General features: G+C 39.7%; 1 protein-coding gene across 3 annotated transcripts in view; it reads right to left on the bottom strand.

The window, feature by feature from the left end:
* The window catches only part of LOC104607409 (Tetratricopeptide repeat (TPR)-like superfamily protein), an 89,453-nt gene that overhangs the window by 35,464 nt on the left and 26,803 nt on the right, over window positions 1-27,186 (bottom strand). For all 3 annotated transcript variants that reach the window (XM_019199453.2, XM_010273049.2, XM_010273050.2), the window contains exons 7-11: window positions 20,546-20,557; window positions 20,318-20,383; window positions 15,159-15,227; window positions 14,998-15,054; window positions 6,213-6,290 (exon numbers count right to left, since the gene is read on the bottom strand). In XM_019199453.2, the coding sequence (XP_019054998.1) occupies window positions 6,213-6,290; window positions 14,998-15,054; window positions 15,159-15,227; window positions 20,318-20,383; window positions 20,546-20,557 (282 nt within the window). The remainder of the gene's footprint in view (window positions 1-6,212; window positions 6,291-14,997; window positions 15,055-15,158; window positions 15,228-20,317; window positions 20,384-20,545; window positions 20,558-27,186) is intronic.

Genomic DNA, 27,186 nt, shown 5'->3' with positions numbered 1-27,186 from the left:
GTATTCGGCCAGGCCTTGTAACAAAGGCTGGGCCGAACCCATGTGGTTGATGTGTAGATCAATGTTTGGGGCCCACGCCATACAAGGAAGCCTAACTGGGCAGCAGTTTGGAAGGCTAAGTGAGCACATAACCTTAATGGGCCTAAAGCCCATTTCGAACTGGGCTTATTTGATCAGTTAAATAAGGGGTGAATTTTGGGATTTGATCAACTGATAGGATTGGGCCTTGACCCTATCCACTCAGAGAGTCCAAGATCAAAATAAGATTTAGATCTGGAAACCTCCTAATAGGATTAGGAGAGGGCTGATCTAATCTGCAGATAAGATAAGGGTTTTCCCTTATCACTTAAAGGGAATTCTGATCCAAATATGGTTTGGATCAGCAACTCCTAATGGGATTAGGAGTTGATCCCTTTAAGCCTATAAAAAGAGGAGGGGGCGGCAGCCTTTAGAGGAGATCTTTTCACATTCTCTTCAGAGCTGAAATCACAGAAGGAAGAATTTAGCAACCCTGCGAAATTCTTTCTTGCCGCCTCCTTCCTGTAGCCGCCATACCTCCAGTTCGATCTCCAGTTCAGTGGGAGAAATCAAGATTAGATCTTGATATCAGTTTCTTTTGAAGGGACTGATAGGAAGCTGTGCTCGCGTGTCGTCCTGCTGATTCTTGCGAAGGATTAGGTTCTTGGGAAGAACACTGCTGATTCTGCTCCATCCTGCACTGTGCCATATTCAGTGGGAGCAGTCTTTGGATCCTTCCTTGGGCGTGAACACCTCCATTGGGAGATACTACTTCTCTGTATCAGGTATATCCCTCTCCTACTGTTTTTGGTTCAGATCTGGTTTGGTTCTTGGTTCAAGATTGATCCTTGAAAAATATGATTTTTCTAAAATAGGGAATTCGATTCCCAGTGGAGATGGGAGAAATTTTTGAAATTCGCCCATTCTATTCCGCAAGATCCGGGCGTCCATAGGATGGATCTCCCATCCCTTCACTTAGGGCAGTGAACCTTGACTAGTAACACCCTATATTGATTTTCATTTGTTTCTGTTTGGCCAATGGAGCAAACTAGAGGTGAGATGAAACAATCTACAGACTCTAGTTTTGCCTTAGGAATGTCTATGGAGACTGCTGGGGGCAATAACCTCAGTAAAGTTAGATGGGACTAATTATCTGGCACAGTCTCAATCAATTAAGATTCATGTCTAGAGTAGAGGGAAATGGGGGAATATCACTTGGAGTAAGAAGCAACCTAAAGAGGATGGTCTTGCCTATGAAAGGAGGATGCATGAAACTATACAGTTGTAGGTTGGTTAGTGAATTCCATGCAACCCCTATCAACTAGCATCATTTGTGGATAGAGACTGTAAAGGAGGTTTGGGACAGTGTCACAAGGACTTATTCTCAGAAGTTGAATGTTGCTAGATTACAAGCTGAAGAATGATGTAAATAATTTAAGACAGAGGGAGAAGCATTTATCTATTACTTCTCTACACCAAAATCTCTTTGGTAGGAGATTGAATTAATGGAGATTGGAGACTATTGTGTGGGGGTGTCCTAAAGATGCTGAGACTCATAGTAAGTTAGCGGAGAGGAATCGGGTGTTCGAGTTCCTTACTAGAACAGAACACTGTCAATCCTGAGTATGATATTGTCAAACAAAACATTATAGCGAAGGACGAAGTGACCTTATCTCAAGCTTATACTATGATTAGCAATGAGGAGAGTAGGAGGCAGGTGCAAGTTACAGAAGTCTCAACTAGTCACTTTGTCAATGTTGGTATGAAGCTAAGGGCTACCACTAAGATAAAAGATGTAGTACGTGAGTACTACTAGAAACCTAAGCACACAAAGGATACCTGCTAGAAGCTACATCCAGAGCTTATACCTCCTAGATTCAAGAACAATAATAAAGAATAAGAAGAATGGGACTGGAAAAAGAGGCAATGCCAATGTAGCCACCTCTTCAGAAGTTGTGAAAGGCTATAATATGGCCAGCTCGTCAACCATTTAGAATCTACTACTACCTCCTTAGGAAATGGTTTCTCTTTTGCCAATGCCCATTCTGGTATTCGTGCCATTACGAGCCATGCTTCCATCTCAGGTAATCGTAGAATCCCTTGGATAATTGACTCTGATGCCTCTAACCATATGACTAGTGTGTGTCATTTATTTTATACTTACCAACTTTTATCTAGTAGAGAAGACTTCACTTGTTGATTGCTCTCTTGCTCCTACCTCTAGCAAGGGAAACATCAAAGCTTTAAATACTCTTACCTTATCTTTGGCTCTTCATGTTCTTAAACTTAATACTAACTTGCTTTCAGTTAGTAATTTGACAAAATCCTTGAATTGTAGTTTAACCTTTTTCCCTTCTTACTGTGTTTTTCAGGACATGAAATCTCGGAAGGTGATTGAGAGTGGCCATGAGGCGAATGGGATATACTTATTGGATATGCCTAAGCAAAGTAAAGCTAAAGCATCACCTCAGAGAATAGTTTCCGATTCTAATGTGTCAAAGTCAGTTAATTGTATAATGTTATGTCATTATCGTTTGGGTCATCTTTCTTTTTATTCATTGAGTCTTTTGTTTTCAACTTTGTTTAAAGAGGCTAAGATGTCAAGTCTACATTGTGAGTCATGTGAGCTATCGAAGCACTATAGAAATTCTTATCCTACAAGTAATAAACGATTTATAATTCCTTTTCATATTATTCACTATGATGTGTAGGGGCCACACCATGTACCTTGTATGGGTGATTATAAATACTTTATCTATTTATTGATGACTTTTCTCATTATACCTAGTTTTACCTTATGCATTCTCTGTAATTTCATGAATTTATGCTTACACAATTTGATACCCGCATCAAAATATTCCGATCAGACAACGCTTAGGAATATTTTAAGGACCTTACTTTATACTTTGAGAGATTTGGGGTTGTGCATCAAAGCACTTGTCCTTATACTCTAGAGATAAATGGAGTAGCAGAGAGAATGAATCGACATGTTATAGAAGTACCCAGGAGCATCCTTTTTGCCTCCTATGTACCAATGATATTTTGGGGTGACACAATCATGAGAATTACCTATCTTATTAACCGCATTTGTTCTCGAGTCTTGGGGTTCAAATCTCCCTTTGTTGTTTTGTTCTCCAAGGATGAGGTGTTTCCTATTCCTTTGTGGATATTTGGTTGCACATGTTATGTCCATGTTCCCAACTCTCAAAGACATAAAGTTTACTCCAAGGCTTGAAAGTGTATTTTTCTAGGGTATGCCTCCACATAAAAGGGTTATTACTGCCTTGATCCCATTAGTGGTACTCGATTTGTTTCCATGGATGTCACCTTTGCAGAGTCACTCCCTTTTTATGGTCATTCTCCTAAGGGGGAGCATTCTATTAAGTTGTTTGCTTCACCACTTCCTCTGCCATCTCTTGTTGACTTTGGGGTTGAATCCCCTATAGTTCCTTCTATCTTGTTGGTAGAATCCTCCAGTTCTCCCATTCTTCCTTCTCTTCCTCCAGGCTCCACCTACTACTCCTCTAGTTTTTAGTACTCATCCTATTGTTCAGAGGTGATACCAAAGACAAAAGCTACAACATGAACAAGTTGTTCCCCCATCTACATTTGAGCCATAGACACTCCTAGTTCCTGAACAGAGGATAGGTCCTTCATCACGTCCTCCAACACCATTCTTCCCAGACTTGGGCCTACCTATAGCTGTGAGAAAGGGTAAGAGAAAATGTACAACACATTGTATCTCCAAACACCTTTATTATAGCTTATTGTCACTATCAAGTATCATGTTGACGGTACCATTGAGAGGTACAAGGGTTGTCTAATAGCCAAGGATTATACCCAGGTGTATGGAGTTGATTATATGGAGACCTTCTCACCAATTGCCAAAATGATTTTAATGAGAGTTTTGTTATCCTTGACAATGAATTTTAATTGGTTGTTTATCAATTTAATGTTAAGAATGCCTTCTTAAATAGGGAGTTGGTTTAAGAGGTTTATATGCCACTTCCTCCTAGCATGTATGGTAAGGAAATGCAGGGCAAGGTGTGCAAATTGAAGAAATCCCTTTTAAGGCCACAAGCAATCCCCAAGAATTTGGTTTGACAAGTTCAGAATTGCACTTGTTGAATTTGACTACACACTAACATAGTCTGACCATACCTTGTTTGTTAAGAGGAAAGGTACTCAAGTTACCTTATTGTTTATGTTGATGATATTGTGGTTATAGGTAGTGATAAGAGAAAGTTCAAGCACTCAAGAATTTTCCTAACTCAAACATAGTATGTGCTAGATCTTCTTAAGAAGACTAGGAAACTTGGTGCCAAACCTGCATACACCTATTGATGCCAACCGTAAGCTCTCAGCTAATGATGGTGAGCTCTTGGCAGGCAGGGGAGTGTTCTAGAGACTTTTAGGGAAGTTACTATACCTTTGCATGACAAGGCTGGCTATATCATATGTTGTCAGTGTGATTAGTCAGTTTATGCATGCCCCTAGAGACACACATATGGCTACTGCAAAACGGGTTTTGTGTTACCTGAAGGGTATTCTCTTCTCTAGGCATGGACAGATGAATCTAGAGACTTATACAAATGCTGATTGAGTTGGTGGTATTGATAATAGAGATCTACAACCGGTTACTGTGCTTTGGTAGTGGGGAACATTGTCTCTTAGAGAAGAAGTAATCAGTAGTAGCCAAATCTTCAGCTGAGGCAGAGTGTATAGGGGTCCATGGCACTTAGAGTTTCAAAGTTGTTATGACTTAGGTCACTTCTAGAGGAGATGGGAATTGCATATGATAAGCCTTAAATGTTGTATTGTGATAATCAGGCTGCAATTAACATAACTCACAATCCAGTTCAGCATGATAGGACAAACACATTGAAGTAGACTGACATTTTATAAGAGAAAGAGTGGCTTCTAGAGTTTGTCTTCCCTTTCATTACCTTAAAGCAACAGTTATAGCAAATGTTCTGACTAAGGGTGTCCCTAAGGAAAAGTTACAACACTATGTAAGCAAACTAGGCATGACTAATATTTATGCCCAGCTTAAGGGGGAGTGCAGAGATGATTGGGCTGAATGGACCATAGTTCATTATTGTTTACTTATTTTTGTTTATGCATTATCTCTGTGATTAGTGAGCCCTAGTTATGAGTCAGTTTTATTCTGTTATTAGTATTTCTAGTGCTAGCCACTCTACTAGAAAAATTCATGTAACTATATCCTTTTTTACAGTCAAAAAAATAAAACACAGTTGTGGAGGCTGGAGAGAGGTCTGATTATTCTCTTCCTTTCCTTTTCTTCCAGCTTCTTCAATCTTCTTCTTTTCTATTTTATTTCAGATTATTGCAGGTGGGATTTACATTTGTAACTCCAGATTATAATGATCTATTCAGGTTCATTTGAGAGGAGAGTTCCATTAGAGAAAAAGTTTCAGCTCTCATACTCTTAAAAGCAGATCCGTATTTTGGCTTGGAGGGTTGATGATAGAAGGTAACTCAAAGCCCGACCAATGGGATCCTTGATTGGGAAATTTTCTTGGAAACAGTTTTTCTAGGACAGTAGTTGACATGGAGTCTTTCCTTTGGGGTACTGCACATCTGGACTGAATTATCTTGTTATATTGTATTGTAATGACATTAACTTGTCTCTCAACCTTGGGCTGATTCTGCCTTCTCCCTACCCCAAGGAATAGGGGTCATGTATTTTGCTCTTTAATCAATAATACATCCTTGATCTTGCTACTGACATAATAACACAAACAAACTTTGTAAAATAAAAAATAACAACCAATCGAGTATAACAAATTCAGCAGAAATTCCATAAATTTTTTGAGTGGTTTTGTGAACAACAAAAGCTTTAATCTCAAACTACAAACAGTTGGAGGTCAATTTGACATAGCTTTACATATGATTTAATGTTAGGATTGTATGCCACTCAGGAGTAGTTTAGGCTTTCTTCCAGCCCTTGCAACTTTTACACAACCATCAAAAAGGTTCTTTCTGTGGTTGAAGATCTCTCACATAAAAAAGCAAGTATAACCTTTTCTTATATACTGATCGGTAATGAAAAATATCAAATCAAGAGCAATTGAATGCCAACGCATTGTGTCATTGCAATTGCACATACATGTACTTGAAAGGAAAAAAAGAAAAAAAAAAAGACTAGAGGCACTTGTTAAGAAAAGTTCAACCTTTGATAGTTCCATAACATGCAGGATCTTTCTTTGTACATTCTCAGCTTCTGTAAGTTGATTGGACTTTATAAGCATCTACAAGACAGAGGTAAAAAAGAAAGAATGTCATTTTGTTTCTTAGGTACTTAGAATAAAACACCAAATATAATGAATTAAGTTTTACAGTTTAGGTCGTAATTTTGAGATGAACACGACAACATAATTTACAATAAAATGATAAGGAAATTTTAGTGTAAAAGATGTTTCTCAACAAGTCATTCACAAATGGTAGAGAAACTGCTTTGTTCTCAGGACCACTTGGTGAGGGGGATTCCACGAGGGCTGAACTCTTTGTTGTACTCCAAGGTCTGCACTGGGCTAAGGAATTGAACATAAACACTTCGATTATGGAAGAAAACTCCAAGGTTGTCATTGGTTGGTCGGAAAACAGGGAGAATGCAGTATGGGATTATAGAACTGAATTGAAACAAATAAAATGGATGACAAGGAGAATAAATTTAAAGATACAATGACTGCTGCGAACAGCAAATGGGTTGGCCGATAGTTACTCATAAAAAAAAAAAGTCATTTGTAAATGCTTGTTCACCATTGGATATGATTTGTCATTAAACAGAGGCATCAGCTATCTTATGGACTACATGACAATAGATGAAATTTGAAGCTTCCTCAGATGTACTGATTGATATCATCAGTTATCGCTATTAGGGTTTCCTACCAGATCTGCACTAAGGAATCGGGCACTTGGATGATGATGCTGTTAGACGATGGTATTTTGTTGCTACATCATTAGTCCAGAAGCAAATTATTCCAGACTGTTGAATCTCCTATGAAGTTGCCCTTGGCAATTTGGGGCTTTCAGGAGTAGGAGTGCTTTAAGCAATGTTACATGGACTCCTCTAAATGGAAGACATGTCTAGGTCAGACATGTATTGGAGTCTGACATTACACAGATTATTTAGGACACTTTTACGTAATGGGTCCTTGTTGGGAAAATTGATTTTAGTAACCTTTCCGGCAGGGTAACCCCCAGTTCCCTGGCTTCCGGAAACAGAGGCGTCGGCCCCTGTTGGCTGACTGGTCTCGCCGGACTGTTGTTGGGAGGCGAGGTTAGAGATGACCACCTTGAGATCCCTGAGTTCGTTCAGTACTTGGTGGAACCCAATCTCAAGTTGGTCGACTCTGTCTTCCATGGTAGAGGATCTTGTCTGCGGCATAGCTGGTCTACAACCTTGCTCTGATACCAACTTGGTGGGATACCGCTCACCTCGGAAGCCCCTTCGAGGGTGGCTTAACCTCCAGAAACAGAAAATGGGGAGGAAGAAGAGAAGGGAAGGTAGGAAAAGAGGGATGCAGTGAAAGAGAAAAACAGGGGATATTCATTCATTCCTTCTTTAAAAGAGTAGGGCCTTATATATCTGGCCTACAGGTGTAATCATAGAGGGAATATCCTCTGATTGGCAGAATAACTAACTGATAACAAACTCTGGGAAATATCATGGAGGGAATATCTTCTGTCGACAGAATCACCCTCTCTGTGTGTAACTAATTCTGAGGCTCTGTTGCCTGTCCCTGAGGCTCTGTCGCCTGTCCTTTCTGCTTCCTTGAGTACTGCTGATGGGTAGTGGCCTGCTCCACTCCCTGTGTTGGGTTAGGGGAAGGTATTTGGGTCCCAACAGTCCTTTTTTTATTTTCTAGTTTATTTGACAAAAATGAACAGAAAATGTACAAGATGAATGCCATTCTTCATATCAAACATTACTTGGTAACAAAAGCAACATTTTACACTCTTTCTGCAGGTGTAGAATGTTAGAATTCAAAAAGTATGAACTATTAGTATATAATTTTCCATAAATGTAGCACTTCTATGTTTTCCCATCTTGCTGATTCAGATTTTTGAGCATGCACTGAATTCCAATTTTTAATGTCACTGATTTATTTCCAAGAATGTCAATGTTGGTGGAAATATCGGTCATCCAAACATAAGAAACATGTCAGAAATATTGTAAAAATTATAAACATGGTTGAAATATTTTAAAATATGCAAAATGTGGAAAAATAAAGTGGAAGAGAAGAAGAAATGAAGAGGGAGAGAAGAAGAAATACTTCTGTATTGATAATGTGTTGATAAAACATGTTGAGCATACAACTTAAATAAGAAAAGATAGGAGAGACAAACTCCTACGATCTCTCTCAATTACTCCTAAAATCTCTCTCAATTAGGGATTGATTAAATCTTTCCCTTAATCCTAGGATATGACTTTCCTAATTTTATTCAAATCTAATCTTTCCTAAATTTATTAAAATCTATAATCAATCAAATCAAATCTTTCTAAATTTGCAGCAAATCATATCTTTCTTAATTTGCCGCAAATCATATCTTGCCAACACTCCCCCTCAAGTTGGTGCAAAGATATCTATCATGCCCAACTTGCTAACTTGAAGTTCAAATGGCTGTCTCAACAAGCCCTTAGTCAAAACATCAGCAACTTGTTGCGTGGTTGGTACAAACGGAGTGCAAATTATTCCTTCTTCAAGTTTCTCCTTTATAAAGTGTCTATCAATCTCAACATGTTTAGTCCTGTCATGTAGAACCGGATTATGAGCAATGCTGATAGTTGCCTTGTTATCACAATACAGTTTCATAGGAAAACTCACTGGTCTCTTAAGATCTGCTAGCACCCTCTTTAGCCAAAGAACCTCACACACTCCTTGAGCCATTGACCTGAATTCAGCTCAGCACTACTTCTAGCAACTACACTTTGCTTCTTGCTTCTCCAAGTAAATCAACCTTCCTACCAGCCTTTGGTATCTACCTGCATCTACTGGAACCCCATCTTTAACTTCTCCGAGTTTAGCCTTAACTTCTATTGGAGTGTCTGAAGGTTTGCATCCACTCATTCCAGTTTCTTTCAAGAGGTCTAGAATATATTTTCGTTGCGAAACCACAATGCCCTTCTTTGATCTAGCCACTTCCATTCCAAGAAAGTACCTTAGCTGACCTAAGTCTTTAATCTCGGATTCCTTGGCTAAGCTCTGCTTTAGTCTGCTCATCTCTTCAATATCATCTCCAGTCAAGATTATGTCATCAACATAGACAATTAGAACTGATACCTTGTCTTTGGTGGATCTTTTTGTGAAAAGAGTATGATCAGATTGTCCTTGACTATATCCTTGACTTTTAACAAACCTTGTGAATCTTTCAAACCAGGCTCTGGGAGACTGTTTAAGTCCATATAGAGATTTTTTAGCTTGCATACCTTAGTTCCAAACTTCTCAGTGAAACCAGGTGGAGGCTCCATATATACTTCTTCTTCCAAGTCTCCATTCAAAAAGGCATTCTTCACATCCAACTGATTCAGTGGCCAGTCAAGGTTAGTTGCAACTGATAAGAGTACTCGAACTGTATTTAGTTTTGCCACTGGAGAAAAGGTCTCAGAGTAGTCCACTCCATACGTCTGACTAAAGCCTTTAGCTACTAGGCGAGCCTTATATCTCTCCAAGGATCCATCTGAGTTGTACTTCAGAGTGAACACCCATTTACAACCAACAACTATCTTTCCATCCGGCAGATCCACTTTCTCCCAAGTAGCATTCTTTTCCAAAGCTCTCATCTCCTCAAAAACAGCTTCTTTCCACTCAGGAACATTTAGAGCCTCCTGGATACAGTTAGGAATGGATACACTAGACACTTTTGAAATAAAGGCACAATATGAAGGTGAAATATTTTTGTAAGATACAAAATTTGACAGAGGATGTTTTGTACAAGACCTAACACCTTTCCTAAGAGCAATGGGAAGATTAAGTTGACTGGAAGAAATAGAATTACCTGGAGGAATATTTTCGAGTATTTTTGGAGAATTATCATGAATTTCATGATCCACCCTCAGATCAGATTCTTGTTGATGCTGCGGAATAGTGCCTCTCCTTTTCAGTGCTAGATGTTCCCTTGAATATACAAGGCCTTTATACTGTTTCGCACGCATCTCTATTGTTTTAGCTTTTTTATTTTGAGATGGCATCACCGAAGGTTGTTCATTTTCAATATTTAATTCATTTGTTTCCACTGATTTTGTATTTTCTGCCTCACTTTCTTTCGGTGACTGGTTGTGAGGAACATCATTATGGACAAATTCAAATATTAAATCAAAACCATCTAAAAGACCATCTTACTAGTGTTGCTTTCCCCCTGAAGATGGGAGTGTTTGTAGTATGAGGTTCCTTTAAAGAATGCGACATCCATAATCACAAACATCCTTTTCAAAACTGGATTAAAGCATTTGTAACCTCTCTGATTAGTGGGATCAAGCTTTGAACGTTTAGGATCATGGTTATGAACAAAGGCCACACTTCCAAAAATTTTTAAGGGAATGTTTGTCACTAGCTGAGAGTTTGGAAAACAGTCAATTAAAACCTGTATGGGTGTTTTAAAATCCAACATTTGTGTAGGCAGTCTGTTAATCAAATAAGTGGCTGTTAAAGCGGCTTCTCCCCAAAGATACTTAGGAAACTTAGTTTGAAAACTTAGGGCTCTAGCAACTTCAAGGAGATGTTTGTTTTTCCTTTCAGCCACCCCATTTTGTTGAGGTGTATTATTACACGAACTTTGGTGTACAATTCCTTTCTCAGCAAAAATATTCCCTAACATATTGTTAAAAAATTCATTTCCATTATCACTTCAAAAAATTTTAATCTGAGTCTGAAATTGTGTTTAAACCATGTTATAGAAAGTTTTAAACACAGTTTCAGCATCTGATTTCTCTTTTAAAAGGAAAACCCAAGTGACCCTAGTATGATCATCAATAGAAGTAATGAACCAATGCTTTCCAGAAAGAGTTGTTACTCTAGAAAGACCCCAAACATCACTGTGAATCATGGTAAATGATTTTGATTTTTTATATGGTTGGGACGGAAAAACAGCACGATGATGTTTTTCTAATTCACAAGATTCACACTTAAAACACGAATGATTTTTATTCATGAATAACTTGGGAAATAGATGCTTTAAATATTGAAAGCTAGGATGTCCTAACCGATAATGCCATAACAAAACTTCACTGTCACTAGAAACAGAGATAGAGCTGAAACAAGTCTGTCGGTCTTGCCTTCCAAAGGTTGATCCTTTATTAAAGAGGTAGAGGCCACCATCCAGTTTAGCACCCCCAATCATCTTCCCCGAGGTTAAATCCTGAAATTCACAACAAGAAAACCAAAAATTAACCCGACAATTATGATCAAGGGTTAGTTTGCTGACAGATAAGAGATTGTATGATAGGTTAGGAACATGTAGAACATCTTCAAGGTTTAGAGAAGGAGAAATAGACACAGTTCCTTTCCCAGCAACAGTAGCAAAGGAACCATCTGCAATTTTAACCTTTTGATTCCCTGCACAGGGTGTATATGAAGAGAAGAATTGTGAAGTGCCGGTCATATGATCAGTGGCACCTGAATCTAATATCCAGGAACTATTAGATTTGGTACAAGCAATGGTTGCAGTGAAAAATTTACCTGACTGGGCTAGAGAGGAGGATGGGTTAGAGTTTCTTAACGATTGAGATTGAAACATTTTATATAAGTGCTCTATTTGTTCCTTTGTGAAAGGAAGAGACTCTGAGGATGATTGCTGCCCTAGATCCGAATTGCATACTTGAAGCGCGTGGACATCTCCCCTTAACTTGTTGTCACTGTCTGATTTTTTCTTCCAACCTACTGGTTTCCCGTGCAGCTTCCAGCAGGTTTCCCGAGTATGCCATGGCTTTTTACAATGATCACACGAAGGCCTTTGCTTTCCTCCTTGTTTATCTCCGTCTACATCTGCACCTCGGGCCACAAGAGCGAACCCTTCATTCTCAGTTTTTGTTTCATAAACATTCTTCAACATCACTTGTCGCCGTGCTTCTTCTCTACGCACTTCTGAAAAAACTTCTCTTATAGTAGGCAAGGGCTTTCGCCCTAAGATACGTCCCCGAACCTCATCAAGTTCTTTATTCAAACCAGCCAAGAAGACAAAGACCCGACCTCTTTCTATCTTCTTTTTGTACCGAGCACTGTCACTCGGACTTTCCCATTCTTCTTCAAATAAATCCAGCTCCTGCCAAACAGCCATCATCTCATTATAATAAGCAGTTACTTCCCGCTTACCTTGCTGCATCTTCCACATTCGGGTATTCAGTTCGAATAGTTGTGAATGATTGTCCAAATCTAAATAGGTCTCCCTAACAGCTTCCCACACATCACGAGTAGTCGGCAGAGACATGAATGGTGTTCCAACCACAGGATCCATAGAGTTGATCAGCCAGGCAGTAACCATAGAATTTTTAGAATGCCACTGCCTGTACTTTGGATCATCTGTGGCTGGCGGTTTTACTTTACCATTCAAATAGCCGAGTTTCCCTTTGTTATCGATCACCAACCGCACGGACTGAGACCACTCAAGATAACTCTTTCCATTCAATTTGTGAAAGGTAATTTGAAGAGAATTCTCAGAAAGAGAGATGGCCGCTGACTGAATACCTCCCTCCAAAGATGTCACACCATTGGTAGCATCCGAAGAGGTTGAACCAGAGCCAACCATGGCGGCCTTAAAAATTCATGATCGGACCCTAAAGCTTTGATACCATGTGGAAAAACAAAGCGGAAGAGAAGAAGAAATGAAGAGGGAGAGAAGAAGAAATACTTCTGTATTGATAATGTGTTGATAAAACATGTTGAGCATACAACTTAAATAAGAAAAGATAGGAGAGACAAACTCCTAGGACCTCTCTCAATTACTCCTAGAATCTCTCTCAATTAGGGATTGATTAAATCTTTCCCTTAATCCTAGGATATGACTTTCCTAATTTTATTCAAATCTAATCTTTCCTAAATTTATTCAAATCTGTAATCAATCAAATCAAATCTTTCTATATTTGCAGCAAATCATATCTTTCTTAATTTGCCGCAAATCATATCTTGCCAACACAAAATATAGAAAGATGTTTTATGAAATGATAAAAGAAGCATAGGCACACCTTTTAAATTATTATCTTGTTGCAAATCATTAAACAAAGCTAAGAAACTATGGTTATAGACAAAGAATACATTATGAAGTTGCCCTGTGAACTTTAAAATTCAGAGTAAGAAAAAGTTTAACTCATAGAAAATGTAAATGATTGTATAGATCAACTAAATAATGTATTATACTAACAAAAAGCTAATATTTAACTTCATGTTTGAAATGAATATTGAGCTTGCTCAAAGTGGTAATCATGTAAGTTAGGTGGGCAATAACATTGTTACTTAACGTATTTACAATAGTGTATATATTATAATATTATCTCTTGGACTCTACATAGTACTGGTAGCATTCACTGGAGAATATGTTGATTCTAGTAAAATTTCATGTGGCTACCTATGGAAGTGGAAATGGAAATATGTCATGGAAACTATTTGTTATACTGCATATGGTGCTGGTAGTGTTCATTGGGGAAATGTCGATTCCGGTAAAATTTCGTAACGCTACCCATGGAAGTGGAAATATGTCGTGGAAATAGTAGGGAAATTAGGGACATTTTAAACCATGTTTATATCTCAGTCATAAAGACTCGGTCAATAGAACATTTTCCATGCAAAAGTCATGTTCCAGAAGGAAAGTAGTCATGATTAGAAAACCATTTCCATTAGGAATCACTCTTATACTCAATATAATGGAAACACAATCCATCAACTGAGGCTTCTTGCGTATCACTGTATTGGAGACTGAACTACAGGAACTGATGCAAAAGGCCTGGAGGATTTTAAGGGAATGGTGATAAGTTTGAGAATGGAATTTCTTCAACAAACAACACTTGATGCAGGAGCATCAAGCATAAAATATTTAGGCCTACATTCAGCCCAATCCTGAAAAGGCCCAATGGTTTATAAAAGTAGTCAAAACACTTTTAAATGCAACTAGTTTTAGGAACCTAAAAGTCAGAAAGGGAAAATTACAGATGCAGAATGTGGGAATGATATTAGATAAATGATAAAGCCAACATTCCAAATTAGAGCATTAAGTAGTAAATTTAATCAATTAGGAGTTGATTATGCATAGGAATTATTAAGATTAGTCGAAATGGGTGCAACTACTTGATAAATAAAGACACCTAACGTAATTGCTAATTTCTCTTTATATTAGTAAATCCGTCAGCTTACTTTGAGCATTTCCTCATATTACTTCTTTAATTGTTTAGTTCATTGCTGCAGTCCCAATTTTTCTGATTCAGACAGGAAAATACCAAAGAGGATAGCCATTGAGGGATGGAAGGAAACTTTCCATTGGTTTGTTCGTTGACTCATCTTGCTTAAAGAACAATAATTCTAAAGATTTTTTATTCAAGAAGATAATGAAATAAAATTCTATTCAAAAAGGGGAATTAATAACTCTGAATCCAAGGTACTGTTTAATAACAGATGAAATGGCTGACCTGAATGACTTGTTGCTTTGTCATTTAGTGAATAAGATTTAAGGAGGTAGTAAGCTCCTTGAACGGTGAAGCTGAAGTTGTGCTAATTACTATACCCTCAAATATTTTATTATCTTAATAATTTATCAACTAAAAGAGAAAGCATTGAGTCAGTTCAGCCACTTCAGCTGTCATCAAACAGTTATATATTAGCATGAAGAAAAAACAAAGGACAGCAATATATATTACATAAAGTAGAATCTTCAAGATCACAAGTTGTACAAAGAGATCAGAATGGAAATTCTCAAAATCATTCTAACGAAGCACTAAAAATTTGGGGAAGTAATTCTAAAATGTGTTACCTGAGCAAGTTTCCGCAATCTCCGCAGGCAAATAACTGATTCCCCTTGGCCAGCTTCCTAAATGACACAAAAACAATTTTAATAGTCAGAAAAGTAGGAGAAGAGCAGAAAATCCAGCTGTCCAGTTTATGTTTATATGAAAGAATGATCCACGGAAGGACCTCTAATATCCTCACAGAATCTTGAACAAGAGCCTCAGCATCCTTCTCTTTTCCTAGAAGATAGAGAACCTGAGAGATATTGTTGTAGCTTAGTGTCTGCACTAGAAACACAAATGATGTATATAATAAGGGAAAAGAAGGTGTAAGACAATAAAAATATATTTGTGGGTAAACAAGTGGATCTTTACTAGTATATATGGTAAGACCCAGAGCAGATGACAAAACGAAGGCCTTACATAGCAACAAAGGATCGCAAATGAAACGGAATTGGGTTGGCCCCTTGCTATTTACCTCACAAAGCCACATCAATCAAGTCTCGTGTGGTGCCTTGTGAGATCGCAATAAATGAATCTCACAAAAGCCGCCTCATTGGGTCATTGAATCTTGTAGTCTTGTTAAACTGCAAATAGCCCAATATTGTGAGAGTCGTCTTGCCAAACCACTGAATCCCACCTTGCAGAATGCTTTGCAAAGCGACAATACCTCACATGGTTACAATGATTTTGCCTCACATGAGTGAGATATCTTGTCTCACCTAGCTATATTTACTTCACAAAGTCTGCAAGGTGTGCAGAGACAGATATGCGTGCAAGGCAAGTAGACAAGAGAGTATAATGAAGGTTAGATTCAGAGTGTCAGACATGTGATCAGTGCCTCACGGAAACCAGGAAAGGCTATACCTGAGTATCATACCTTGTGGCCCCGAAAGACACATGTTCCAGAGAGGTCTAAAGGACCCATCTCCGGGCTAACCTAAACTAAGGAATATTTAGGAATTCTTGCTCCATGCACACAACCTTGTTCCCTCATTTCTATAAATAGGGAAACCCTTATCTGTGAAGGGGATTCAGATCCTAGTAGTCCATTTGAGTCCCATGTCCTATAACATCTTTCTTCCCCACTTCCAAAGCTCTAAGTCCATCATTATCCCTGTTGGCTTACAGGAGGAAGAAGATACATTCAGAATTTCAGATCTTAGTCAGGGTTGGGTTCAAGCAAGAACCACTGGGGCGGGAGAGGCAGTCGAAAAAGTAGTAGCAGGAGATCGGAGTGGGATCGGGACTCGAACATGCCTGCTCTTTTCCTTTTGGATCTGCTGCATCTGACACGGGTGAGGGCGAGGTGGGGATACTCAACGAAGGGCTGGCTGCTCTAAACTGCCCCTCTTCTCGCTAGCAGAAAGAAGGTTTTCAGTAGCAGTTTTCTTCCTGGCCTTGGGCTTAGATCTGGATTTAAGGAAGAAAAACCGCTCTTATCGAAGTGTATATATAATATAAGATATGTTGATCCCTTGTTCCTTCATCCAGATGATTCGATAAACGGATTGGACACACTGCCCACCAGCAATAGGAGCAGAAGATAGCCTTTCATAACCTTTTCGGTTCACTTTGTGTCTTCATGGTCGTCTAGTCCGCACTTTCTACACAGCAGCAGCCTCCCTTATGTTAGGGGGGCTGCTTGTTGGGGAAATCTTTGACGAAACCCACCCCAGCAAACGTAGGCTTGCTCAAAAGCCGGAGTGTGCTAGCAGCATGTTGAAAAACTACTGCACATGCTAGTGTGCAGCTCCAGCTTGCTCGGATGCAACAAGCGAGAAAACTACAGCGCAACAAGCAACGGATTGAGCATTAGCGCTCAAGCCGTTGCGCGGTAGCGCAGCCAGCGGTAGCGCATGCACCCATTTTGAACCTTGCTGCTAGCTGTGCTAGCGCTCAAGCTGTTGCGTGGTAGTGCAGCCGAGCAAGCAATTCAAAGTCGTTGCTTGTTGCACTAGCACATGCATCCATTTTGAATCTTGCTGCTCCGACTTTCTTCGCATGCTTTCACGCTGACGTGCTCAAGCCGTTGCGCTAACGTGTTGTGGAGGGGGGGCAAAGCCAGATACTTGTGCGGAGATGAGATTGATGCTCCGCTCGCCCTCTTATCGCCACTTTATCCTCTAAACACCTATTTGCCCTTGATCTCCTTGTGTCGTGGTCCCACTGCAGGTATCCACCCGTCTTGTTGCAGCTTTTCGTTCGTCCAACATAGCAAACTCACCTTTGTTTGCTCTCCACATCGTTAGAGCGCCCCACCCCAGGACGTTGGCTGCTGTGTACGTAGATTGGGCTAGGCCCGCACTTGTTCCATCCAGCCCAGCCTGAAGTCGTACAATTCTTGTTCAATCCATAAACAGATCCCCCCCTAGCTTGGTATTTGACTAGTCAACCGATCCATACTTTGCCTCACCACTTTCAACAAAGTCATCCAACACAGCATTGCCTGAAGGGATGAGAGATCCATCATATGGAAAGCCGAACCCTGCAGGTAGGTAGGGCGAAATTTCAAAAATTTCTCTATCCCATGTGGGAATCATATTCCCTGTTTTAGAAAACTGCATTTTCAATGATCAATCTTGAACCTAAACCGGACCAAATCTGAAACCAAAAGGTAGGAGAGGGATGTACCTGATACAGAGTAACAGTAACTCCCAACGAAGGTGTTCACGCCCAAGGAAAACCCCAAAGACTGCTCCCACTAAAGATGACACAGCGTAGGGTGGAGCAGAATCAATAGGTGGTTCTTCCCAAGAACCAAACTCTTCAGCAAGAATTCAATGGAGGGTGAGTGAGCACGACTTCATATCAGTTTTTCACCAAAAAATGATATTAAGAACCTTTCTTGATCGCTCCTACTGGTGGAGAACGAACTGGCAATGGCGGCAGCAATAGGAGGCAAGAGCAGAAGATGGCGTCAGTCTTACTGGAGCTGTCTTCTCTCTTGAATCTATAATCAGCTTGGGTGAATTGGGGTTCGCCCTCCTCCTCTATTTATAGCCTTAAAGAGAGCTTCTCCTAATCCCATTAGAAGTTTCCTAATTCAAATTTTTATTTGAATCTGGACTCTCTTTAAGAGATAAGGATAAATCCTTATCTTATCTGCAGATAAAGATCAGCCCTCCTAATCTTATTAGAAGTTTCCTAATCTAAATCTTTATTTGGATCTGGACTCTCTGAGTGGATAGGGATAAGTCTCTATCCTATCTGCGGATCTAAATCCCAGATCCGCCCCTCTTTAATTAATCAAATTAAATCAGTTCGAATTGGGCTTTAGGCCCATTAAGTCCATGTGCTCATTCAGCCTCCAAACTACTGCCCAATTGGGTTTCCTTGTATGGCGTTGGACCCAAACATTGATCTACACATCAGCCACATGGGTTCAGCCTAGCCTCTGTTACAAGGCCTGGCTGAATTCACTATAGGAGACAATGAACCCCTGAGCCCATCACATGGGCTCTTAATGGGCCCAACACTTACACTAAGTGGTCCCTGGGCCAAGCCACCTTATAAAAACCCAAGGACTGTGGGCAGATGCAAGATTAGCCCATCAGGTATTACCTTCAATGGTCTTACACTTAACCTCTCAGCCCATAATGATCAAACACTGCCTGACAAGAGAGGACCTCTCTCTCAGCTGTAAGGAACAGTGTTGCACTCTCTACTCACATCGATCCCAGGAATTAAAACCTTTTGCAAACATTTTGAAACCATAATATATATATGTATATCTCTATATAAATATATTTTGCAAAACAAATTTCAACGATTGAAATCGGCTGTCGGTAGCTTTGGTTTCCATCAGAGAGAGTGCATCCCCGATCATTACCTTTGTCCGACAAAGGGGCTGATCCTGTCATATGATCACTCACTCAGATGAATTCTTAAACTGTCCCAACATACTAGGTTTTGACCCCCTCTAAGGATCTCACTGATTGGCATATCAAAGACAGCCCAATCCGACACCTAGTGTAGTATCATAATCGAGTCTAGGGGTCAGGTGTAACATTTCAGTTTTACCCACCAGTCCCCAAGGGGGCAATACTGGAATTTTGGGCTGGTTCAGGGTTTCAAGAAAACCCACAATGCATGTACCTCAGGTCTCACCCTTGCAGCTGAGACAAGCCACCCCAACCAACTTGGTAGCACATCAGTGTCAGCCTTGGCAGGATAAATCTCCCTAGATCTATCCAATGGCTATGAACATTCTAAACTAACACGAGTCTCATATGTGTCCAGTTTAAGGGTATTACACAGAAACACACTACAATAGCATGAATCAAATATGTACTTTATTCATTTACATTAAATGTCATAAGGTACATCATTCTGATTGGAGCTAAGGGCATACACTGTCTAACATTGCCATCCAGAGAGCCTTTGAGACAAACAGTACTTTCCCATCTCAATGTAACGTGGACCCATCAACTTCCCATACTCAATCCACTTCGCTTCCAAACAAACTCAATTCATAACATGGATCAACAGTTCACTTATAAACCTACTCAACCACAGCAAGAAAGGAAGCCCCCTAAAATACTTAACATTAACTACATTGATCTTTTCCAAAACCTCCTTACCCAAAACATGATCCAACACCCACGCATCAAACCCGATGCTCCCAAACACACGCGAAGACCAGTACCGTCACTTTCATCGAACACCCGATCATCTCGTAAGAAAGTGTAATGCTTTATATACTACTCCGTTAATTGCCTTTGGACGTCCCCCACATCAAATACTTCTCCGTTCATTTGGGGAGTCAGGCGGGCTTCTCCATTGGGGCCGGAGCACTTTTTTGGTTTCGAAATAAATATGGGTTCTCAAAAATAAACGAGTGCTACCACTCTGATAATGGGGGTGTAGTCGAGACTGAATGGTTCTTGAAGCATAGAGCGAGTTTTCTAACAATGGCAAAGGAGTACCCGGACATCATGGGATCCTACATTCTCCCTCTCCTTCTTCTATCATTCAATCCTATGAATCCGCAAGTCGTGACATTATGGTACAGCCTAGATGACATGTGAAGTACAGCTCACTTAGCGCCACTCCATTACTATGTTGTGATATTAGTTTGAAAAGGAAGAAGAGTTTGAGAGCAAAATATGAGAGTAATCTGTCTATCCTCTCTCAAATAACATTTATAATAACACCCCTGTGAACATAAAACATGCAATACAACAAAGTCATAGGAAAGCCAATTAGCAACTCTTTGCAGCTTCATTTTCAAAAGCAAAGCCAATTTATATCCAAGTTACATCCACCTTTCAGATAGAGAGAACAGAGAATGAAATACAAGGAATAAATTGGAAAAAAAAACACAATGGAAAATTAAAATGCTACCGTTCCAAGATGATACATCGTATCTGCATAGTCTCTATGGGCATATCCAAGAACACGCCCTTTGATCTACAAAGTATAAGGTGATATTGAAGTCAAAATTTGAAATCATTATACAGTAAGAACAAATAGAAAATGGCTACCAAACATCAAATGATAAGGAAATATTGTGAAGAAAATTATGAATCATGACCAGAGAATGAACATGATGCAACAGTAGTAGATTCATACCTTTAAAGCCCGCTGCCAGAGGATGCATGAAACAGAAAGAAAGATAGTTGTTAGTATGTTGGATCCACTGTCATAAAAGTTATACAAAAACACCTCAACAAGATTATAAGAAAAGAAAGGTTGGACTGGTAATAATTCAAGGACATTTACTGCACACCAAGCATGTTCAGAAAACAAAGAGAAAGTTATGAAAAATATATCATAAGTTATTGAAGCAAACTCACATACTTTCCATTTATCAAGACTAGATGCATACAGTAATTTTTTTGAAATGTGAAAACACTTTGACTGAAGCTCTAAAAGTCTGGGTTATCTGTCAAGAGGTTACCTTGGATTTGGGATTGTTGAGTGCTCGTGGCAAGAATAGTATAGGTCTGGCAGAAAGGGAGGAGCAAGCAGAGGGTCAGCCTGACTCAATGAACGATGTGGATCAATTATGAGGACATGAGAATGGAATTGTGCAAGGGATATTCAAGATGTTTCTAGGGATCTACAGCTGAAGGGCAATGAGAACAAGTAGTTTGTATGGAAATAGGAGGAGTTGACGATCTGTTTATAAGAGGTCAGATACAATACCTGATGAAGATGGTAGGGATGGTCATTGGCTGGGCCAGGCTGAGGCCGACTTTTTGCATGGCATTAACAGCCTTGAGGTCTGCACATGCCCAGCCTGGCCCACACCCCGGGCCTGATAATACATGTCTGGGCTGGTACCATGCTGGCTCACATGATTACACAATATATATATATACATATATATATATATATATAATATCATCAGTAGGAAATTCAGAACTGTAATCTGATTTGATAACAGAAATAAAAGAAAGGAAGAGAAGAAGAGATGGGAGAAGCCAATAATAGATCTGACCACCCCACACAATAGCTTATATACATATTAAGTAAAAGAAAATACAATGACCAATCTGCCCTAAATAGGGTGGCTGCTACTAATTACATAAAAACAAACATGAAAAATAAATTTAAACTCTTGACCTTGGGCCTGACAGCACTAAATAAAAAGAAACAAAAAATTGCTGAATCTCAACACTCCCCCTCAAGTTGGGAGTAAATGTCACACATTCCCAACTTGCGTAGATTATGTTCAAGCTTCTTTTTTGCAACTACCTTGGTGAGTACATCAGCGAGTTGTAAATCAGATGAAACCTATGGCAGACAAACTTCTCTAAATGTCACCCATTCTCTTATGAAATGCCTGTCCACTTCTACATGCTTTGTCCTATCATACTGAACTAAGTTATGGACAATGTTAATTGCTCCTTGATTATCACAGTAAAGCATCATAGGTTCCTCCACACCAATTCCAAGCTCTCCTAGCAAGGACCAAACCCAAAGAAGCTCTAAAACACCATGTGCCATAGCTCTATAGCCTGCTTCTACATTTGACCTGGCTACAACTAGTTGCTTTTTACTCTTCCATGAAATCAAATTACCTCCAACAAGAGCGCAAACTCCTGATGTGGATCTCATATCATCTAGGTACCCTGCCCAACCTGCATTTGTGTAAGCTTCTAGCTTCAAATATCAACAAACAATAACCCTTTGCCTGGGTTCCTTTTCAAATAAGCAAGTGCCCTACCAATGGCTTCCCAATGCTAAGCCCGTGGGGCATGCATGTACCAGCACACCACATGAATTGCATAGGAGATATCTAGTTGTGTCATGCACTAACAATCGGCCCACCAATCTCTGATACCTCCCAACATCCTTGACTAGCTCAACATCTAAAGCATTAATTCTGTGATTCTAGTCAATAGGTGTATCAGCTAGTTTAATCCCAAGTTTTACTCTCCTGTAGTAGGTCCAACATGGGGATGAGACCTGTAGGGGAAAGTTGAGGGTAAAGGAAGAGGTTTTAGCAAAAGGAAAGCAGTGCTGAGAGTTGACGTTGGGAGGGTAGGGAGGATGGAGGAAAGAACAAAGGTGCTAAGAGCCAGTCTTGTAGGGAGATTTGTTGGACTGGAATTGGATGTGGATAAAGTAGAAGCCTAGGCGAGCTTTGAATGGGGACGCGATAAGGTGTTGGGTATTATAAAGCTGAATGCAGGGCTTTACCTCTTCATGTTTCACTGCAAAGAGTGGGCTGAGAAGGTACTAGAAGCGGAGAGGACAGAGAGGGACTTCGATCTTAGACTGGGATGGTAGTTCCCTACAAATGGAGGTCTGAGCGAAGAAGGCAAGGGAGGAAAAGGACAGTATGGAAAGATGTAGTTGGAATACCCTTTCATGCATGGAGCATTGTCACTTTCGAGGAGATAGGTAGGTATTGTGGGAAGTTCCTGAAATTCTACGATAAAAATAGGAGTTAGGATAAGTTGGACATGGCCAAGATAATGGTAGCAGTGGAGGAGGTTGCAGATGTTCCAGATAGGACGAAATTAATCTTTGCAAGGGAAAGCTATGATATGAAGTTAATCGTGGAAGGAGAAGATGGAACCTTCCTAGGATTTTCTTAAGAGAATGGTGGGAGAGGGGAGGATTTTAAAATACTGAAGGATGGAGATGATAGTAGAAATAAAGCCTACAACAAGAATGGTAAGGAGAAGATGATTCGTCCAAAGGACAAATAAGATGATAAGGTGGAGAAAATGGGGGTATTTTTGGTATTTCGCAAGGCATAAGAGAGAAATTTCAACAAGGGGGGACATGTGGAAGGGGAGATGGAGGGAAGAAGAGAAACCCAATCAACGTGTGACAAAGAAGGGGAAGAATTTTCACTGGCAAGGGCTAAAGAGACCAAGGCGAACTTAAGCTTTTGCGAGACCCACAACCTAAAATCTCATGGGGTGGGAAATTCCAACACAGTCACATGTCAAATGGATTGGGGGTCAAGAGGGGGAGGGGTATAATTGGGAAAAACTTTTTACAAAGGGGCAGGGTTAAAAATTTGATTAAAAAGATTGGTCAGCCAAAAGGGGGTAAGGACGATTGGATCTGGGTGATAACAAGATATGACAGATGAGAAGAAGGTGGAGCTCCAGCCAAGGAGTAGCTTGGCACCGGTAGCAGGTGAACTAAAAGATGATGCCCTGAGCGGCATAAAAGGTGAAGGAATACTTAAGGAATCCACAACAGCTAGAGGGAGGTCGTCAAATATCTTGATACAAGTTGACAAGTCTAGACCTGGCACTATCTAGCTCGACTCCTATATCAGCTGATGTGCAACCTTCTCCCAGACAACATGAGGTGTATGCAGCTCTGGCAGTTGTATCAGCTGTCAAAGAACATACACTAGGTCTTGACTTCATTTTGCCAGGAAGAGAGGTTAAATCCTTAACTCTAAGGGGATTCCCATTGAGAGGGTGGTGAGTGAGGCTTGCCTAATGGTTCAATCTGGGAGCCAGGTTGGTGAAGTGGGGGTGGAAAAAAGGAAGAGGAAGGCTATAGAACAGGTGGGAAGAGGTGGTAAGAAGAGTTTTGTCTATAAAGGGCGAGGTGGATTTCGCAAGAGAAGAGAAGAGCAAGGAGGAATCTCGGTTGAAGGACAATAGCTGGGACAAAGAAGGGGGAGAGGAGTTAATGGGGGAGGACATGTGAGAAATTAGGCTCTAGTCTGGTATACGGATCGGGTAGGATCTTCAGGATGAAGATTCTAAGTTGGAACGTTAGGGGCTAAGTGAGAAGAAAAGAATAATAGTGGTCAAGAATTTGATTTGACATTTTAATCCCAAGGTTGGCCTTCGACAGAAACAAAGTTAGAGACTTCTAACACGATTGTGAAGGGAGAGATTTGGGGGAAAGGGAGTGGGGAGTGGCTGAATTTGGATGCTAAGGGGCTATCAAGGGGGTTATTATTTTCTGGGATTCCGGTGACAGGAAAATAAGGGAAAAGGTGGGCAAGTTCATAGTTTCAGTTTGCCTGCAGGAGACAAGTGGGGATTGGAGATGGGAGGTGACAAGTGTGTCTGATCCAAACACAGAAAGAGACAGAGCTGGCTTTTGGTATGAGTTGGGAAGCCTGAGGAGGATTTTATCAATGGAGGGGAATGTGGTTAGGAATGGAGAGAAGGGTGGGAGGGACGGAAGGTCAAGTGTGGGGATGAGAAGGTTTGAGGATTTCATCAATGGTTGTGGTTTGGTCGACCCACCACTGAATGGGGCAGATTCACCTGGTCAAGTGGACACGATCGAAAGTTCTCAAAAGATTAGACATATTTCATTTTTTAGGTTTGGTTGCCTTATTTTTCTTGAGTTTCTTGAGTCCTTTTACGGAAATGGCTATGGAGAAAAAGATATTCTTCCAGTGAAGTTCAATGGGACTAATTATGCTTTCTGGAAGTTCCATTTCCAGTTCTTTGTTGAGGGAAATGGTCTTTGGGGGTTTGTGGATGGCTCCACAAAGCAACCTAATAAGTCTGATTCAAAAGGGCTGAAACAATGGAAGATTGATAATGCCAGAGTTGTATCTTGGCTTCTTGGTTCCATTGAAACTGATATTGCTATTCTGATGAGGAGTTTCCGGACTGCTAGTGAAATGTTCACCTATATGGAAAAAGTGCATCAACAGTATTGAATTGTATTAAAGTAAAGAGTAGCAGCCTATGTATAATGAGAGCCTGTACAATGGGAATATACAGTGTGTCAACAAAAGAAAAGTTCAGCTTGCAAAAAAGAGTAAATCTGGACACCCCTGAAAGCCCTTTGTACACTAAACCAAGAACACAAAAAGCCTATAACCCTATTTTTTACTGAAACTACATCAGAAAAAAGAGTTGTCAAAAATTCGACCGTTCCTTTCCTTCCAGAGGGCCCAAATGATGACAGAAGGGAAAGTCCTCCAAAGCAATTTACCCCTGTTGTTCAATCCCTTAAGACGCCATCCTTGCAAGAGCTGAAGGGCTGAATCAGATAGGCAAGAATGGACTCCAAATCAGGAGAAAGCCAAATCCCACAGCTGAGAGGAGAAGCTGCAGTGAATGAACAGATGGTTGGAGGATTCAGGAACTTGATTGCATAGAGGGCCTAATATAACTATTAGTATATGCTAATATAGATTAATAGTAGATAGAAAAAGGATGGTAATTTTAGTACATTCCTTTTTTGATAAAGCAGGTAAATCCCTAACTATTACAGAAAAAAGATATTAAAAGGACCGTTTACAGGCAAATTTTTTTATGGATGAAAGGAGACTCCAGGTTGGTGGTAGAATGGTTGAAAGGAGACAAAATTGGTTTGTGGTTGTACAGCAATGAGAAGAAGAAATTCAAATGGTTGACAAAAGACATGGAAGTTAAAGTAGTTTGGGTTAAGAGATGTGCAAACTCCCTTGCTGATGGGTTAGCAAAGCAAGAGGTGAATACGGAGAACTTGTTTTGGGCTCAACTGTAACCTTTTCTCCTCCCTTTGTATTCTTTTTTCTAATTAATGAAATCCATTGTTATTAATGAAAAAAATACAAATTATTTATGATAAAAATAAATTTTCATTAAAAGAAAAGGAGATACAAATCCTCATAGGTGATAAGGAATCACCATATACAAAAGAAAAAAAAAAAAAAAAAAAAAAAAAAAACAAAAAACAAACGAAACTTGCTAAAACTAGACAATCAAAATTTTCCAAATTACACAATTGAAACCCCAAAACTTCCCCAAGAATATCCCAATATCCTCCTTGGTGGCTTATCTAAATTCTGGAAGAACCAGCAACCACTCTGCAACAGATCTGCTAATTGCCACCACTATTCTGATTGTTGTCCAAGCTTTGACTTCAAAAATTCTTTTATCTTTGTCCTTCCAAGTATTCCAACATATTACAAAAGGGAACCCTTGGATTCCAGATAACCACTAGACCCTCCAACAGACCCACAGCATTCGCCTCCACCCATTAACTACTGATAGATCCCCAACTTTCAATTTTCATTCTCAGGTAGAATGACTCCAGCTTCGTCTCTTGCAGCACCACTACATCTGTGATGTTATTTCTTGGACAATTCCTCATAAAATCCTTCTTTCTTTTCTTAAGCCCCTCACATTCCATTAATCCTTTGTAATTGATTTTATATCATTGTAAATAAGGATAGTTTCTTGTCTTTTCCCCAGGGATATGCCTGATTATCGAAAAAGAGCTGTAATAAAACATGAGGAAATCAAGGAAAGATGGGAAAAAAAACTATTTCAAAAAAACAGAGGGTTGTAGAGGGTGCTCATGGAGAAGTGACTAGTAACACCGACAATATTAAAAAAAAAAATTATGCACCTTTGTAAAATTAAAATTATTAAATGAAGGAAACACAAAATAAGATGAAAAAAGAAAAACATTATGGCTTGATGATATCCCAATAGAAATACGGAAAAGTATGGGAGTAGGTCTGTTATGGCTAACTAAACTATATAATAAGATAATAAAAGAAAAGAAGATGCTTTTTTTGATAAATGAGAGAAGTTTTATTAAATCAGATAAGAGAATACAATCAGCCTAGGAAGAGGCACAAGATGTTACCTCCCCCGAGGACTGAATCATATACACTAACAAGCCCAAGCCTGAAACACAAATTACAAAGTAGCCCAAAACAGATCTCCCTTTGACACCCCTTGTTTGGCCAGAGAATCAGCCATTGCATTTTCTGATCTGCTGACCCACTGAAATCTGATAGTCATATTTCTTGTCATCCATTTAACTTT

Source organism: Nelumbo nucifera, chromosome 4 (assembly GCF_055504915.1).
Source record: "Nelumbo nucifera cultivar China Antique chromosome 4, China Antique-T2T, whole genome shotgun sequence".
In the NCBI taxonomy this organism is placed as follows: Eukaryota; Viridiplantae; Streptophyta; class Magnoliopsida; order Proteales; family Nelumbonaceae; genus Nelumbo; species Nelumbo nucifera.
The sequence above is the reverse complement of the archived record's forward strand: the minus strand, read 5'-3'. Positions and strand labels throughout refer to the sequence as shown.